The following is a 17,092-nucleotide window of genomic DNA, read 5'->3' on the forward strand; positions in this document are numbered from 1 at the left end:
AAGAAGCCAGAAAAAGACAATTTAGATATAAAGGAATGCCAATCAGGGTCACACAAGACCTTGCAAGTTCTACTCTAAATTATCGTAAGGCATGGAACATGATCTTCAGAAAGGCAAAAGAGCTGGATCTTCAACCAAGAATCAGCTATCCAGCAAAACTGACTATATACTTCCAAGGGAAAGTATGGGCATTCAACAAAATAGAAGATTTCCAACTTTTTGCAATGAAAAGACCAGAGCGCTGTGGAAAGTTCGATATCGAGCATCAAAGAGCATGGAATACCTGACAAGGTAAATATGAAGGAAAGGGAAAAGGAGAAAAATGTTATCTTCTTCTTTAACTCAAACTCTCTTCTAAAAGGACTACATTTATATCAATCTATGTATACTAACATGTGGAGAAAATGTAATGTGTAAATAGGGGGAAAAGAAAGACCAAATAGAATAATCGTTCTCACACAAAGATTTACATGGGAAGGGGAGGGGAAGAAAACTCCTATAAGAAGGAGAGGAAGAGAATTTTTACTTAAACCTTACTCTCAGGGAAATCAACTCTGAGAGGGAAAAACATCCATATCCATTGGGATCCTGAATTCTATCTTACCCAACAAGGGTAGGGAGAAGGGAAAACCAAGGGGGGGAGGGGGAGAGGGAAAACAAAAGGGGAGGGAAAGAGAGGGGGGGAAGGAGAGGGAACAAAAAGGGAGGGACAAAAAAGGGAAACATATCAAAGGAGGGGACAAGGGGGACCAATTTAAAGTAAATCACTGGACTAAAAGATAGAGCGGAAGAAGCAAAGGTTAGAACCAGGGAAGGATATCAAAATGCTAGGGAGTCCACGAATGACAGTCATAACTTTGAATGTGAATAGGATGAACTCTCCCATAAACCATAGACAAATAGCAGAATGGATTAGAATCCAAAACCCTACCATATGTTGTCTTCAAGAAACACACATGAGGCAGGTTGACACCCACAAGGTCAGAATTAAAGGATGGAGTAAGACCTTCTGGGCCTCAACTGACAGAAAGAAGGCAGGAGTGGTAATCACGATATCTGAAAAAGCCAAAGCAGAAATAGACCTGATCAAAAGGGATAGGGAAGGTAATTATATTTTATTAAAAGGGACTTTAGATAATGAGGAAATATCACTAATCAACATATATGCACCAAATAATATAGCACCCGAATTTCTAATGGAGAAACTAGGAGAATTGAAGGAAGAAATAGATAGTAAAACCATATCAGTGGGAGACTTAAACCAACCATTATCAAATTTAGATAAATCAAACCAAAAGATAAATAAGAGTTGAAAGAAGTAAATGAAATCTTAGAAAAATTAGAATTAATAGACATATGGAGAAAAATAAATAGGGATAAAACGGAATACACCTTCTTCTCAGCACCACATGGCACATTCACAACAATTGACCATACATTAGGTCACAGAAACGTAGCACACAAATGCAGAAAATCAGAAATAATAAATGCAGCCTTCTCAGATCACAAGGCAATAAAAATAATGATCATTAAAGGTACATGAAAAACCAAATCAAAAATTAATTGGAAATTAAACAATATGATACTCCAAAATCGTTTAGTTAGAGAAGAAATCATAGAAACAATTAATAATTTTTTTGAGGAAAATGACAATGGCGAGACATCCTTTTAAACGTTTTGGGATGCAGCCAAAGTGGTAATCAGAGGTAAATTCATATCCCTGAGTGCATATATCAACAAACTAGGGAGAGCAGAGATGAATCAATTGGAAATGCAAATAAAAAAACTCAAAAGCGATCAAATTAAAAACCCCCAGCAGAAAACCAAACTAGAAATCCTAAAAATTAAGGGAGAAATTAATAAAATCGAAAGTGATAGAACTATTGATTTAATAAATAAGACAAGAAGCTGGTACTTTGAAAAAACAAACAAAATAGACAAAGTACTGGTCAATCTAATTGAAAAAAGGAAGGAAGAAAAGCAAATTAACAGCATCAAAGATGAAAAGGGGGACAGCACCTCCGATGAAGAAGAAATTAAGGCAATCATTAGAAATTACTTTGCCCAATTATATGGTAATAAATACACCAACTTAGGTGATATGGATGAATATATACAAAAATACAAACTGCCTAGACTAACAGAAGAGGAAATAGAATTCTTAAATAATCCCATGTCAGAAAATGAAATCCAACAAGCCATCAAAGAACTTCCTAAGAAAAAATCCCCAGGGCCTGATGGATTCACCAGTGAATTCTATCAAACATTCAGAGAACAGTTAATCCCAATACTATACAAACTATTTGACATAATAAGCAAAGAGGGAGTTCTACCAAACTCCTTTTATGACACAAGCATGGTACTGATTCCAAAACCAGGCAGGTCAAAAACAGAGAAAGAAAATTATAGACCAATCTCCCTAATGAATATAGATCTTAAATAGGATACTAGCAAAAAGACTTCAGCAAGTGATCAGAAGGGTCATCCACCATGATCAAGTAGGATTTATACCAGGGATGCAGGGCTGGTTCAATATTAGGAAAACCATCCATATAATTGACCACATCAACAAACAAACCAACAAGAATCACATGATTATCTCAATAGACACAGAAAAAGCCTTTGATAAAATACAACACCCATTCCTATTAAAAACACTAGAAAGCATAGGAATAGAAGGGTCTTTCCTAAAAATAATAAACAGTATATATCTAAAACCATCAGCTAATATCATGTGAAATGGGGATAAACTAGATGCATTCCCAATAAGATCAGGAGTGAAACAAGGATGCCCATTATCACCTCTACTATTTGACATAGTACTAGAAACACTAGCAGTAGCAATTAGAGAAGAAAAAGAAATTGAAGGCATCAAAATAGGCAAGGAGCACACCACGTTATCACTCTTTGCAGATGACATGATCGTCTACTTAAAGAATCCTAGAGATTCAACCAAAAAGCTAATTGAAATAATCAACAACTTTAGCAAAGTTGCAGGATACAAAATAAACCCACATAAGTCATCAACTTTTCTATATATCTCCAACACAGCTCAGCAGCAAAAACTAGAAAGAGAAATCCCATTCAAAATCACCTTAGACAAAATAAAATACCTAGGAATCTACCTCCGGAGACAAACACAGGAACTATATGAGCACAACTACAAAACACTCTCCACACAACTAAAACTAGACTTGAACAATTGGAAAAACATTAACTGCTCATGGATAGGACAAGCCAATATAATAAAAATGACCATCCTACCTAAACTTATTTATCTATTTAGTGCCATACCCATTGAACTCCCAAAATATTTCTTTACTGATTTAGAAAAAATCATAACAAAATTCATTTGGAATAACAAAAGATCAAGGATATCCAGGGAAATAATGAAAAAAAAAACACATATGATGGGGGCCTTGCAGTCCTAGACCTTAAACTATATTACAAAGCAGCAGTCATCAAAACAATTTGGTACTGGCTAAGAAATAGAAAGGAAGATCAGTGGAATAGACTGGGGGAAAGCGACCTCAGCAAGACAGTATACGATAAACCCAAGGATCCCAGCTTTTGGGACAAAAATCCACTATTCTATAAAAACTGCTGGGAAAATTGGAAGACAGTGTGGGAGAGATTAGGAATAGATCAACACCTCACACCCTACACCAAGATAAATTCAAAATGGGTGAATGACTTAAACATAAAGAAGGAAACCAAAAGTAAATTGGGTAAACACAGAATAGTATACATGTCAGACCTTTGGGAAGGGAAAGACTTTAAAACCAAGCAAGATATAGAAAGAATCACAAAATGTAAAATAAATAATTTTGACTACATCAAATTAAAAAGCTTTTGTACAAATAAAACCAGTGTAATCAGTGTAATCAGTGTAATCAGAAGGGTAGCAACAAATTGGGAAACAATCTTCATAACAGAAACCGCTGACAAAGATCTAATTACTCAAATCTATAAAGAGCTAAACCAGTTGTACAAAAAATCAAGCCATACTCCAATTGAAAAATGGGTAAGGGACATGAACAGGCAATTTTCAGGTAAAGAAATCAAGACTATTAATAAGCACATGAAAAAGTGTTTTAGATCTCTTATAATCAGAGAGATGCAAATCAAAACATCTCTGAGGTATCACCTCACACCTAGCAGATTGGTCAACATGACAGCAAAGGAAAGTAATGAATGCTGGAGGGGATGTGGCAAAGTAGGGACATTAATTCATTGCTGGTGGAGTTGTGAACTGATCCAGCCATTCTGGAGGGCAATTTGGAACTATGCACAAAGGGCGATAAAAGAATGTCTACCCTTTGATCCAGCCATAGCACGGCTGGGTCTGTACCCCAAAGAGATAATGGACAAAAAGACTTGTACAAAAATATTCATAGCTGCGCTCTTTGTGGTGGCCAAAAACTGGAAAACGAGGGGATGCCCATCAATTGGGGAATGGCTGAGCAAATTGTGGTATATGTTGGTGATGGAATACTATTGTGCTAAAAGGAATAATAAGGTGGAGGAATTCCATGGAGACTGGAACAACCTCCAGGAAGTGATGCAGAGCGAGAGGAGCAGAACCAGGAGAATATTGTACACAGAGACTAATACACTGTGGTATAATCGAATGTAATGGACTTCTCCATTAGTGGCGGTGTAATGTCCCTGAACAATTTGCAGGGATCTAGGAGAAAAAAACACTATTCATGAGCAAAGGATAAACTATGGGAATAGAAACACCGAGGAAAAGCAACTGCCTGACTACAGAGGTTGAGGGGACATGACAGAGGAGAGACTCTAAACGAAACTCTAATGCAAATATTAACAACATGAAAATGGGTTTGAATCATGAACACATGTGACACCCAGTGGGATCACGCGTCGGCTATGGGGAGTGGGGGGGAGGAAAAGAAAATGATCTTTGTCTCTAATGAATAATGCTTGGAAATGATCAAATAAAATATTATTTAAAACAAAACAAAACAAAAAAAAAGATGCTGGATGATTTATTTTAAAGCTCATATTGGTTTGAAATTGTATGACTAGGAACACAGATCTGATCCAGGGAAAAAAGAAAAAACTTAACATTGAGAAATAATTGTTGTTACAAGGTGCATTTCCACAAAGTCCTATTTAGTACTTCTAATGTCATAAAATGTAATCCTGGTTATAAAAAGGCTATGAACAAGGATCTAGAATGCTAGAAAGGATTCAAATAAGGTCCTGAAAATAGAATAAATGTGGTTTTTAAAAACTGTCCTAGTTTAATAATTAGAGGGCTCATCTCCAGAGGGCCTACTACTTGGTGAGGAAGCCTCTGACAATAACAAATACCCGCCCCCCCCCAATCTTGTTAGACCACGTTTTATTATTGCAGTGGCAAATTGGCACATGGGAATGGTTTAACTCAGGTTTTGGCACTCTAAATATGAGAAACTTATTAAAAGCCTAGAAGACCAAAGTCCTATCAATCTTGACATTCTTGGCATAAATGAAACCAGAAAAAAGAGGAAGAGGCAAATATGGAAGATGACTCAAGTTTTCTTTGGACAGGCAAGTAAAGAAGTTGATATAACCTATTTTACCATACATGTGAAACTAACAAGAAATCTAATTTCAATGGGGCATGCGTGCATTTTATATTAAGGGCCTTATGAGAATTTTCAAAAAGGTAATTTTGAAGAACTCTGGAGCTTCTATGCCAAGATATGATAAAGAAGAAAAGGGGAGGGACACTTCTAAGGGGAATGGTGGTTGGTAGAAGAAAGTATACTGAATATGGAGTCAGAGGACTTAGATTCGAATTCTGACTCACATCATTGATTCTGGATAAATCATTAAATCTCCTGAATATAGCCTCTTTAACTGTAAAATAAAGGAAATGGACAAGATGACCTCTTAGGTCCATTCCAGTTTGGAATTTATAATTCCACGAGATGGGGAAATCTATTAAGATCTTGACACGGAATCCTCCACATTAAATAAATAGGTAATTAGCACAGTGAATTGAGCACTGGGCCTGGAGTCATAACACCCGAGTTCAAATCTGACCTCAGATACTAGCTGTATCATTTTCAAGTCACTCAATCCATTTGCCCTGGTTTCCCCAATTGTAAAATGCAGCTAATAATGGCATTTACAACCAGGGTTGTTGTAAAGATCAAATGAGATATTTGTAAAAGCATTTAGCAGCATGCCACATAGTAGGTGCCCTATAAAATTATAATTACTATTGTAAAATTCAGATTTGAACTCTGGACTTCAATCCCCACAAGTCCTTGCTCCACTTCCCCAAAATGCTTTGTAATCTCACGGAATTCTGAGGTGGGCAAGATCGAGAAGGTACTTAAGCTGATTGCAAAGGCTTTTGAGCTCTCTCTCTCTCTCTCTCTCTCTCTCTCTCTCTCTCTCTCTCTCTCTCTCTCTCTCTCTCTACTTCCTTTTTGGGGCAGACGTGGTTCTTTCCATAATGTAGGTGAAGTCTTGTCTAGGCCTCTGGCCTTGGCATGTTTTCCTTATCCTGTATTTTCTTTAATCCTTAATCCTTAATAAACCTCTAAAAAAATATAATACTCCTTGCAGAGAGAAACTAATTTCTACCTGCCCCAGCTTCCCCCTAAATTTTAACTGTTACACTATTCTATTCATTGACGTCAATGAAAAAGTAAAGAAAGGATCTCAAAAACGCATTATAAATGTTAAAAAACAAACAAACAACAGGTTAATCAAATGCCTTTTGATTATGGGAAGTTCCATGGTCCTCAGACCAAGAATAAATTCTTTAAGAAAAAGGTACAAAAAAACAAAGTCTATGTTAAAAGAAAGGAAATTACTGGATACAGAAGTGGAAATCATTTCTTAATTACCTATTCACAGTTATCCCATTTCTTGTTAGAATAAAAAAAATGATATCAAATTTGAAAAAAAAAGAGATAAAAGCATAGAAACTGACACAAGGAATAAAAAGACAAATCTACACAAATAAGTCCCATCCCTACTCTCTCTCTCCTGTCTCTGTCCCTTCCTTCCTTCTCCTCCCCCCTACCAAGAAATACCCTTAGGTAGCCAACACTGAATCTCGCCCTAATAGGTGGTGAGATACTATACCCAAGAGGAACTTGGTTTCAAAAATATAAACTCCTCTTTAAAGTATTTCAAGAGGAGTGGTTCACAGGTCAGAGGCTGAAAAGATCATAGAGATTAATCAATCCCCTCAATTTCACAGATGAGTAAAGTAAGCACAGAGAGCATAACTAGCCCCAAAATTATTGAGCTGGTTGAGGTAGCATTTGAATCCAAGTCTTTTTCACCCAAAATCCAACCCTATGCTTTATGCCATACTTTCTGGAAGATAACAACAAATAACATCCCATAAAATAACAAGAAACAATGGCGGAGTTAAAAGTTCATAAAAGGCTTAGAAAAAGGGAAGTAACTAAGGCAAATCAAACTTAAAAGGCATTTAAGGATTAAGATCAAAGGATAACTCCCAGATGAAAAGGGAAAAGATCAAAATAGCTTTAACAAATTTCTCCCAATTAATGACAAACATCAGAGTACATTGTCCTGCACAGAGAGTTGAAAGAGGCACTAGGGAGGAGTAAGCAGAGCTGGATATGGTTTACATGGAAGAGGTTCAACATATTGGAGGTTATTGTTTTCTAAGTATTATGGTATTGATTCTTAATATGTCTTGGGGAGGGATGGATAAGGCGTATTTTGGAATGAATTATAAACTACTATTACAGAGGAAGGGTAAAAAGAAATACTGCATACATCAATGCTGTGCTTGAGGAAAGTATGAAAGAGGAGAGATGTTTTGCAAAGGAGAATTCTGCAGTTCACTAAGGGAATGAGGGAGTAAGGAGAATGCAGGATCCTAGGGGGTTTTTTTGGTATTGCTGATTATGGAAAAGCATTTTACTTGGTGATACAGGATAATGTTTTGAAGCTAGACTGTCTTTCTAATATGTTAGGTATAGGGATTCTTTGAGGGATATAGCAGTAGAGGTGGATTTGTTTAAGGACTCATCATTGATTAGAGAAAGCTAGACATGTACACAGAAATGGAAGAGAAGTTGAAAAGGGTTTCCTGATAATGGTGAGGTAATCCATATACTCCTATTTGGAGATGATAGTACATTCATTGCATCAAATACAGCAGCAGAGCAATGGGACTGGGTCTTAGCAGGAATAAGACAGTAGACTATGTTGCCTTTGGGAAATTATATAGTACTTTTAATGAACCCAAGATTATCCCTGATCTAAAGGTCCATTTAAAAAACTATCAACATTCTTCTAATCATGTTGCATTTCTGTGAATCATAGAATATTACATCAACAAAATGGCAACGTAGCAGCACAAGGTACTGTAATTGATGAGATGGCAAAACAAAATGGATCTGCAGAAAAAGCAAGAAGCTTAAAACTCTTGGAATGTCAATTATCGGAGGAAGGGCGAAGGAGAACAGTGTTCCAATGGAATCTTGAAGGGACCAGTAAGGAAAGTCCAGTTCCTGGAACTTCATTTCCTTCTCTGGTTGTTGGATGAGAACGTGGAAGACAAACTTTCTCTTTGGTTATTGCTTATCCATTAGAATGAGTGCAGAGAAGACTCTTGGGTTTAACACAGAAGAAACCTGTCAGCATCTCCCCTTAGGGAAAGATAACTTTGTTTCTTGAATTTGAATACATCTTGAACTCTTCAATCAACAGGGATAACTTGAAAAATATAGACCTATTTTCCTCTCACTCCTACCCTCTCCTTACTGCCTCTTCCCAAAAGAATAAAAGATCTCTTAGTTAAAAGATTTGATTGTGGGATTTAGTTATTAGGTGAAATCTTCAAGCTGACCATTTCTGAGAAGAACATTTCAAGACAGTTGAAAGGGAACAGGAAGTAGTGTAGGAGGACAAACCCAAGATTCAGTCTTTCCCCTAGCTTGCTTCCTGGTGTTACTGTTCTAATACTTCCCTATTACCATAATTCCCCTAAAAGCGGCATCTACTACAATTTGGCACCCCAAGAACAGTCTGACCCACCCCAAGCTAAGGGATATAGATTAAAGTGAAAAAGATGCTGCTGCAAAATAGTATGTGGAGTTATGTTATTGGCTGCTTTTGCCTTTTACTAGATTTACAATATATTATACAGTGCAGTCACAGGTGTGGTTATAGACACTATAGAAATGATAACTCATTCAATGGCTTTCATAACAACTATGCCATTCATTAACAAGACAGTGGTATGGCAAATAATAACATAAGCCTATGAATTTGCCATGGCAGTTATCCATACATTAACGTACATTAGGAACATCATTAAATTCACGACACCTAAAAAGGCAGGCTAGATTTTAGTAGTACATACCAACCTGGAACAACTGGTCAGGAAGATGTGTAAGGAATACTTAACTGAGCAAGAAAAAGGACAGACTCAAAAGTAATTACAGTACATATGAGTAGGATGCAGCAATATTCCAAAGGAAGAACTGTACTGGAGAAGCCATAGAAAGGATATCACCAGACATAAGAGTACTAAAGGAAAGTGGTCTGGTCATGTAGTACAGAGACAAGGGTCAACTAATGGACAGTCTCTAGTCTCCATTTAAATTTATACAATGTAGTGAGATCTACAGCAAAGACTCTAGAAGATTTATAGGGGACCATGGATAAGAGATGCATAGGATGAAAATGCTGCCATTTATAATGCTGGAGATGAAGTAATTACATTAATGGGATCAAATTCATCTTAAATTTGAAATAGAATGTATATTTATTTATGAAATTTATGAAAGAGATTTTGGGGAAACGATCGTCCTATATTAAGACCAACAACGACTCTTCTTAGGAATAACAATATTTGTTAATTTTTCCATCAAATATACTTTTTAAAAAACCCTTACTTTCCACCTTAGAATCAATACTATTGGTTCCAAGGCAGAAGAGTGGTAAGGGCTAGTCAATGGGATTAAGTGACTTGCCCAGGGTCACACAGTTAGGAAGTGTCAGAAGCAAAATTTTAACCTAGATCTCCTGTCTCTAGGCCTGGTTCTCAATTCACTGAGCTACCCAGTTGACCTTCCCCCGCCACCCCCCATCAAATATTCTTTTAAAATTTTACCAACGTTACTCAGCTTTGCTGGTATCTGCCAAGCTGCATCGCTGATCCTTACAATTACCTTTTTTTAAAGCTTCCAGAAGAAAAGAAAGATTTTCAGCAAAGGATCCCTATAACAAGTAAAAAAAAAAGAAAAGAAAAAGAAGAGATGAGAAATCTAATCAAAAAGGTAAGAATATATCCTCAGACTTCTGTTTGATATTAGAAAGTAACTGGTTAACACCAATATAATTTAATTAAACTCAAATCTTAAAATTTAACTACAATTTTGAAGCACACCAGCACATTCCAGGTGAGGCCAAATTGACTGATCTTGCTAAAATACTGGCCTTGGCTTCTAAACAAGCTATCAGATGAATAACTTTCTTCAAATATTAATCCCTCAAATGATATTTCCCCATTAAAACAGAGTGCTGAATTTGTACATGGAATCAAATGTCTATTTGTATTTGGCCGATAGTCAAGACATTTCAGTCATGCCATTTCTGTATCAGAGATGGGAATGAAAGATGAGCAGATGTGCTATACAGATGCTGCAGTTGTGGGTGGAGACCTTGCTAATATATTCCTTTTTAAAGTTCATTAGTCCTTACTTCATTTGTGTTGCTTAATTTAAAGAATCATATCAAACAACTTTAGATATCAGCAGATGTATAAATGGGGAGGAGAGAGAAATAAATCCACTTCCTCTTTTCCTTATTAATATTGCTGATAATAGAACAAATGATTAGCAATTTCAGTTTTCCTTTTCCTTCCTGAAACTGAATGATGTTCTAGTAAGAAAAAAGCCAAAGGCAAATGGCAGTAAGGGAGAAAGAATATGAATAATTCCCAAACTAACAGATCTGAAGAATGAATAAAACCTATTATTTAAGCAACAATGTCAATTTTTTCACATGTTATTCAGTGTTAAATTTGCATTTTAAGTAAAAATAACAATTAAATATATTCCTAATATTTTCAAAACACATTTAGATTTCTCATAGTTAGCCCTAATAACACCATCTCTTTGGGTGTTTTGTTTATAAATAATAGGTTATCTACACTAAATCTCAATTATGTTAAGGGTAGAATTTAAGGTTGAGACTTAATATATTTTTTTTTAGTGGTTGCCAAGGATTTAAATTCTAATTCTCAATGAATTACTCAAGTCAGAATGGAATTTTACGGTGGTTTATTTACAATAGAAAGAAGAAATTAAGAATGAGGGAGAGAGAGAGAGAAGGGGAAGAAGATCTGCTGCAGCCTGGTCTGAGCCAAGGGGAGTTCAGAGACCTCAGCCAAGGGGCCTTCCCAGAAGCTCAGCTTCCAGCCACAAGGTCTCTTCTAAGATAAGAGGCCTCCTTAGAGGCTATTGCCTCCAGAAAGAGCCAAGGAAAAGGGGAGTCAGCCACATGGATCTAAGGAAAACTGTCTGAGGTCCTACACTGGAGCTCCTCCAAGTCAAGTTCCACCTCCAAAATCCCTCTCACAGGAAGTGACGCGAAATCTAAAGGCAGTTCTTTACATCACTTCCTGTGTCTGACATACCAATGGTGGCTTAAACTTGGCTTTGGACAGCTCAGGGGGTCAAGTCCGTTGTTTCTGATTTGCCACTTGCTAGCACACCCGGGTCACAGACCTTCATCCCCCACACTTAATCCTTAAATGGGGGTGTATATATTCCTGGGTGCTAAAATCCTAAAGATTAAGCAGGGTGGAGTAAATCTAAAATTCACAATCCCCTCTAATGATGATTGGGAGACTAGTCTCTCCAACTGATCACTTAACAAAATAATCTTGTACCTCTAAATCTTCTAACTAGAGGTGCATACAAAATTTCATCTTCTAAGAGGAAATTACAATAATTAGAGATAAGAGGAGAATAGGAGAGACAGCAAAACCAATGTATAAAATAATTATACAATTATTATGTTATTTTAAAATTATGAAAATACTCCCTAAATATTCATTGAATGGCAAATATAATTCATCTATCTAAAACAAATCAGAGGATGGACCATTTTTTCAGTCATGTTAATTAGTAGTCTTAATTAAAACAAATCCAATTTTCTATTATTTGATTCACTAATACTTGTTTCTTACTTTCTGAATAAAAAACAGAAATAAAAAAAAAAGAAAAAAGGAACGCTAATTATGGATGGCTTGGTGAAGAATTTTTAAGGGTTAATCTAAGTATATTTTATTTATAAATTGAGACCCAGACAGAAGGAATGGTTTTCCTGAGGCATTTAGGTCAAAGTCTTAAATGAATTCTGATTGCTACATTAAAATATAAATCTCAAACACAGAGAAAACCAAATTCAGTTTTAACATCAAATATGTAGATATCTCTATAATGAAGGGACTGTACTGGTCATCAGCAAAATCCAATTTGGAACACTAACTCTTAACTTCATAAATAGATACTCCAGAGACTGCACCTGAAATCATATTTGAATATATTAAATTGCTACTTACAAAAATTTTATCTCCAACTACATTTTCCAGACATAATTGCTTTGTAATTTCCTTTAGAGCAATTTTATCACTGGTCTGCAGCAATCCTGAAATAAAATGTTATTTAAAAGTATTAAATAAAAGCTGTATTTAATGCAGAACTTTAAAAAATTATCAATACCTAAGGTTGGTTTTTAATGTTACTTAGCTGTCAGTGAAAAAAAAACCTAATCAGTTTTTTGCAACTTTTCTTCTTTTTATCATCAGTGAAGACATCTGAAACACTACCGGTTCTAGATCTGACACTATGAAAGGATGGAGCTAATTGTAGTAAAATATTCCTACAATACAGGTCTTACCGTGCTACTCTTTTACTTGCTTAGTAAAGTCTGGTTGGTGACTCTTTATAAGCTCTAGGATGAACTATTAACTACTGTTTGCACTAAAAACCGTTTACAACCCGACAAGATTGTACCTTTCAACCCTGATACATACTATTCCACCCATCGTGGCTTTCTTATAGTATTCTATATAACATTTCACTTTCATCTCCCTCTTCACACCAGTTTCTCAGAATCTCTAGTGTTTTTCAAAGTTCAACTCAAACACCACTGCCAACAAGAAGACTCTCATCTCAGCATCTTAAAAGTCTTCTCTCTGATATTCACTTATATTTAATTTGCATATACTTATGTTCTTTATAAGTTGTGTTCCTTGAAAAGGATATAAGGTCATTTATTTATTATCTACCACAGCACAAAGTTAACAAATGCTGATAAATTGATGTGTAAAAAAGAGCTTTTGTGTTTTCGGTTTCCTTAACTTTCCTAAAGTGTTATCTTGTTTAAGAAATGATAATTGGTACAAGTTGCTGAGGGAAATCTTAGAACTGTTTATAAAACCTGGATCTAAACATACAAATTAACTACACAGCATTATAAAGAATTATGGATGATTTTTTAAAACGCTTTCCATTTGTCTTAGGATCAATACTATGTATTAGTTCCAAAGCAAAAGAGTGGTAAGGGCTAGGCAATGAGTGTTAAGTGACCTGCTCAGGGTAAGGGTTTCAGGCCAGATTTTAAACCAGGACTTCCCACCTCTAGGCTTGGCTCTCAATCCAGTGAGTTACCAAGCTGCCCAGTGATAGTGTTTTTGAATGCCATCAACACAATGATACACTTACCATTTAGGTGAACTTGCAAAACATTTTCTCTCACTTGTTTTATTTCCATAAGTTCTTCCAAAGCTTGATTTAATATCTACCCTCCAAAAAAAAGACAAAATAATCTATAGTTTACAAAACTACTTAAATGAGATAATGGGTTTAAAGAGGTAAATATATAGGTTCAAAAAGTTGTGCTATGAAGCCATATTCATCCTATTTTTTATTTTTAAATAATTAATCAACTTTTGATCATAGCTAATTTCCAATATTTTAAAATAATAATTTACATTTATCTAACATTTTAGAGATAGCAGTGTTTTATACCTATCATGTCATTTGAACCTAAAAATAGCCATATGTGGCAGATATAACATATATTACATCTCATTTTGCATATATGGAAAGTAAACTTAGGTTAAATGAATTAACCATTGTCATATTGCCGAAAAGGCCTGGAGACATGATTTTGAACTTAGTCTCTAAAGATTATAAGTTCACTATTCTTCATATCAGAACATAATAGTTCTATGAGATAGCTTGTACAAATGCCTTGAAGAAAAGAAAAGAAAACCCAACAGTTCTGTAAATTCAAGTCTAATCCTCTCTGTGTGACCTCAATGGTATCAAATTATATTGCAGTCACCTAGATATATTGAAAACATTCACTATTTGAAAAATGTCAGCTTTAAAGATATTAGAATGAATGACGGCAGAACAACTTGTACCTAATGTATATACACACCTTGACATGACATAAGCATAAGAAAGTTTTTCTTAATTTCTCCCTTTTTCTCTTCCAGAGAAAAGGGAGCAAAAAGATTTCTGAGTAAGAGCCCCTTGCTGTGCAGACAGTCCATTGGTGATAGGAGGGTGGTTGGGTTGACAGTTAGTAGTTTGAATTGCAGGCAGTTGAAAGAGCCTTTTTGTTTCTGGGTCCCCTGGGGAGGGGAGCAGCAATTTCTGGCTCTCTTTCTGAGACTGGGATTTTTTGACTAAGTGACAGTTGTGGATAGAAAAAATGGATTTAAGACCTTAACAGCCTTATTGATTATAGATTAACTTAGTTAGATAGTGGGTAAATTCTTAGTCAGAGTAGGAGAGTAGGCTGGGTTTGGCTTGGCAGAAGACACTGCCCTTAAAGCCAGATAGATTTAGGGTTTTTTAGAAACTTTTGGTTAGGATTGGGATCTTAGGTATAGGTATAAGAGTTCTCTCACTTTCCTCCTATTTACTATCAGAACTTTTTTTCAAAATAAATTGTTTAGAGTTTTACTAAACTGCTCTCCTGACTTTTGTTCAAACTCTTACCCCAAAACCTAACCCTTCACACATATCATTAAGTAGTTCAAATTTTATTCAATTCAGACAATTTTGAAAGTTATCAAGTAAGCCACTAATCAATTTCAATGTTTATAGAGTTTCTTCTAGAGTGAAATGTTAGCCTGGGTTTTGAAGACTTTTATCAACATGACACAAGCCATGGTGTAATCCTATTAAAATGGAAAGGTTCAAAGCATTGGCCCAAGAGAGGATTCCATTTCTACCAATCAAGAACTAGCGGATTAACTAAGTTCAGAAAGACTTTCACTGGGTTGCCTACAGCAACTCTGCTCCAGTACTTCTTGAGATGCATTGTCACATAATAAAGAGAAAATTAAGTGGATTTGGAATCAACAAAACTGGGTGACCAGGGGGGAAATCACAGCACTTCCTGGGCAAGTATAAAATTAAGGACTTAGCTCTAAGTTCTTTCTAGCTTGAACTACTACCAAGTTATATAAGAGCTGAGATCTAAAAATCCCTGATCCTTTTAAGATCCCAACAGTTAGAATACCTTTTGGGTAACTATGTCCCAATTCTGTCCTTTTTCACCCTATCCATCATGGTCCAGTTTTAAAATACTAACACTTCCATTAAGTGTTTCATGCTTTGAACTCCAACTAGACTTATATTGCTTTGTCCTCTAATATTATGTATTGTTTTATACTACTTATATTAGTTCCTCAACTAGACCAGGAGCCAGGCCCCATTGTCATTCTCAATAAATAATTATTGGGGGGAGGAGGGGAAACTGGGTGGCTCAGTGGATTAAAAGCCAGAACCAGAGACAGGAGGCCCTAGGTTTGAATCTGGCCTCATTTCCCTAGCTGTGAGACCCTGGGCAAGTCACTTAGCCTCCATTTCCTAGTCCTTACCACTCTTCTGTCTTGAAGCCAATACATAATACTGATTCAGATGAAAGGTAAGCAGCTAAAAAATAACTAAATAAATGATTGTTGAATTGGGGGGAGGTTAGGAAAAAAGTGAGATACTGACAAAAGTTGAAATGCTGATTTTACTTCATGTAGCTGACAACTAAATGAAAATTCTTATTAGAGAAAGATAAGCTTACAGAAAAAAATGGTGATGAGCTGAAATGATTTGTTTTCATGATTACAAATAAAAGTAAAAAATATTTGTAACATCTTAAGTTGCTAATTTAGCACTGACTGGGACAGCTAGTTAGCTCAACTGACAGAGCCAGACAAGTCAAGAGGACTTGGGTTCAAATCTGACCTCAGAAATTTCCTAGCTGTGTAACACTGGGCAACCTCTATGGCAACCCTCAATGGAAATGTAACTCCAATGTTATTTTGTAAGTCCATGTAATTTTTCTGTTGTAGAATAGGTATTAAGACAGAAGGCAAGAGTTTGTTGTTTAAAAAAAAATGCTATGCTAGTAGAGTAAAACCTAAAGAAAGTTCTACAAAATTAGAAATGCTTTTGGTATTGGTCCCACAATAGTCTTAAGAGTGCTGTGTGAGAACAGTCTAGAATGTAGAGTGGCATTACCAGAAAACTGATTACAAGGTTATTCTTTTGGCCACAGTGATCAAAAAAACAGTCCTCTGAGAGAACACTAAGTATTTCCCCTGTAGCAAATGATGTTAATAACCACACATCTCTTAGGCTACATACAGATCATGTTATAGTATGCTATTGAGCCAATGATCAACAAATAGTACTGGAGGAACTGTAACATATCTATAGAGATTCTTGTTATAGAAATTACTCCAGAAGACACCAAAAAGCTATAACTAAACAGAAAAAAGGCTTATAAATTCTCTGGGGAGATAAGAAATAAAGATGTTGGTTTCATCATGTATACAAAAGTAGCAAGACTGATCACTTCACAAGATTCTGGGTCACCTTGTCTTGTGGTACTTAAGATTGGGGGAGGGAGGACAGGATGGAGGCAGAGAATCTAGAACTAAAATAATTTCATCAGTGAGGACACTTTGTATTATGAAACTTGTCTCTACAACACAAATCAAAACCTCTTAAATCTCACTGGAAGTGTAAATAATTAGCTTAGATGATTG

At 35.8% G+C, this 17,092-nt stretch overlaps 1 protein-coding gene across 9 annotated transcripts in view; it reads right to left on the bottom strand.

The window, feature by feature from the left end:
- ORC4 (origin recognition complex subunit 4) overlaps positions 1–17,092 on the bottom strand; it is a 99,672-nt gene that overhangs the window by 36,306 nt on the left and 46,274 nt on the right. For 6 of the 9 annotated variants that reach the window (XM_007494129.3, XM_007494132.2, XM_056797205.1 and 3 more), the window contains 3 exons: positions 13,749–13,824; positions 12,584–12,669; positions 10,185–10,233 (listed from right to left, as the gene is read on the bottom strand). In XM_007494129.3, coding sequence (XP_007494191.1) covers positions 10,185–10,233; positions 12,584–12,669; positions 13,749–13,824 — 211 coding nt within the window. Of the gene's footprint in view, positions 1–10,184; positions 10,234–12,583; positions 12,670–13,748; positions 13,830–14,472; positions 14,758–17,092 lie in introns of those variants that run through there. The other 3 variants (XM_007494134.2, XM_016433624.2, XM_007494135.3) reach the window with 2 other exon arrangements.

Source organism: Monodelphis domestica, chromosome 4, assembly GCF_027887165.1.
Source record: "Monodelphis domestica isolate mMonDom1 chromosome 4, mMonDom1.pri, whole genome shotgun sequence".
In the NCBI taxonomy this organism is placed as follows: Eukaryota; Metazoa; Chordata; class Mammalia; order Didelphimorphia; family Didelphidae; genus Monodelphis; species Monodelphis domestica.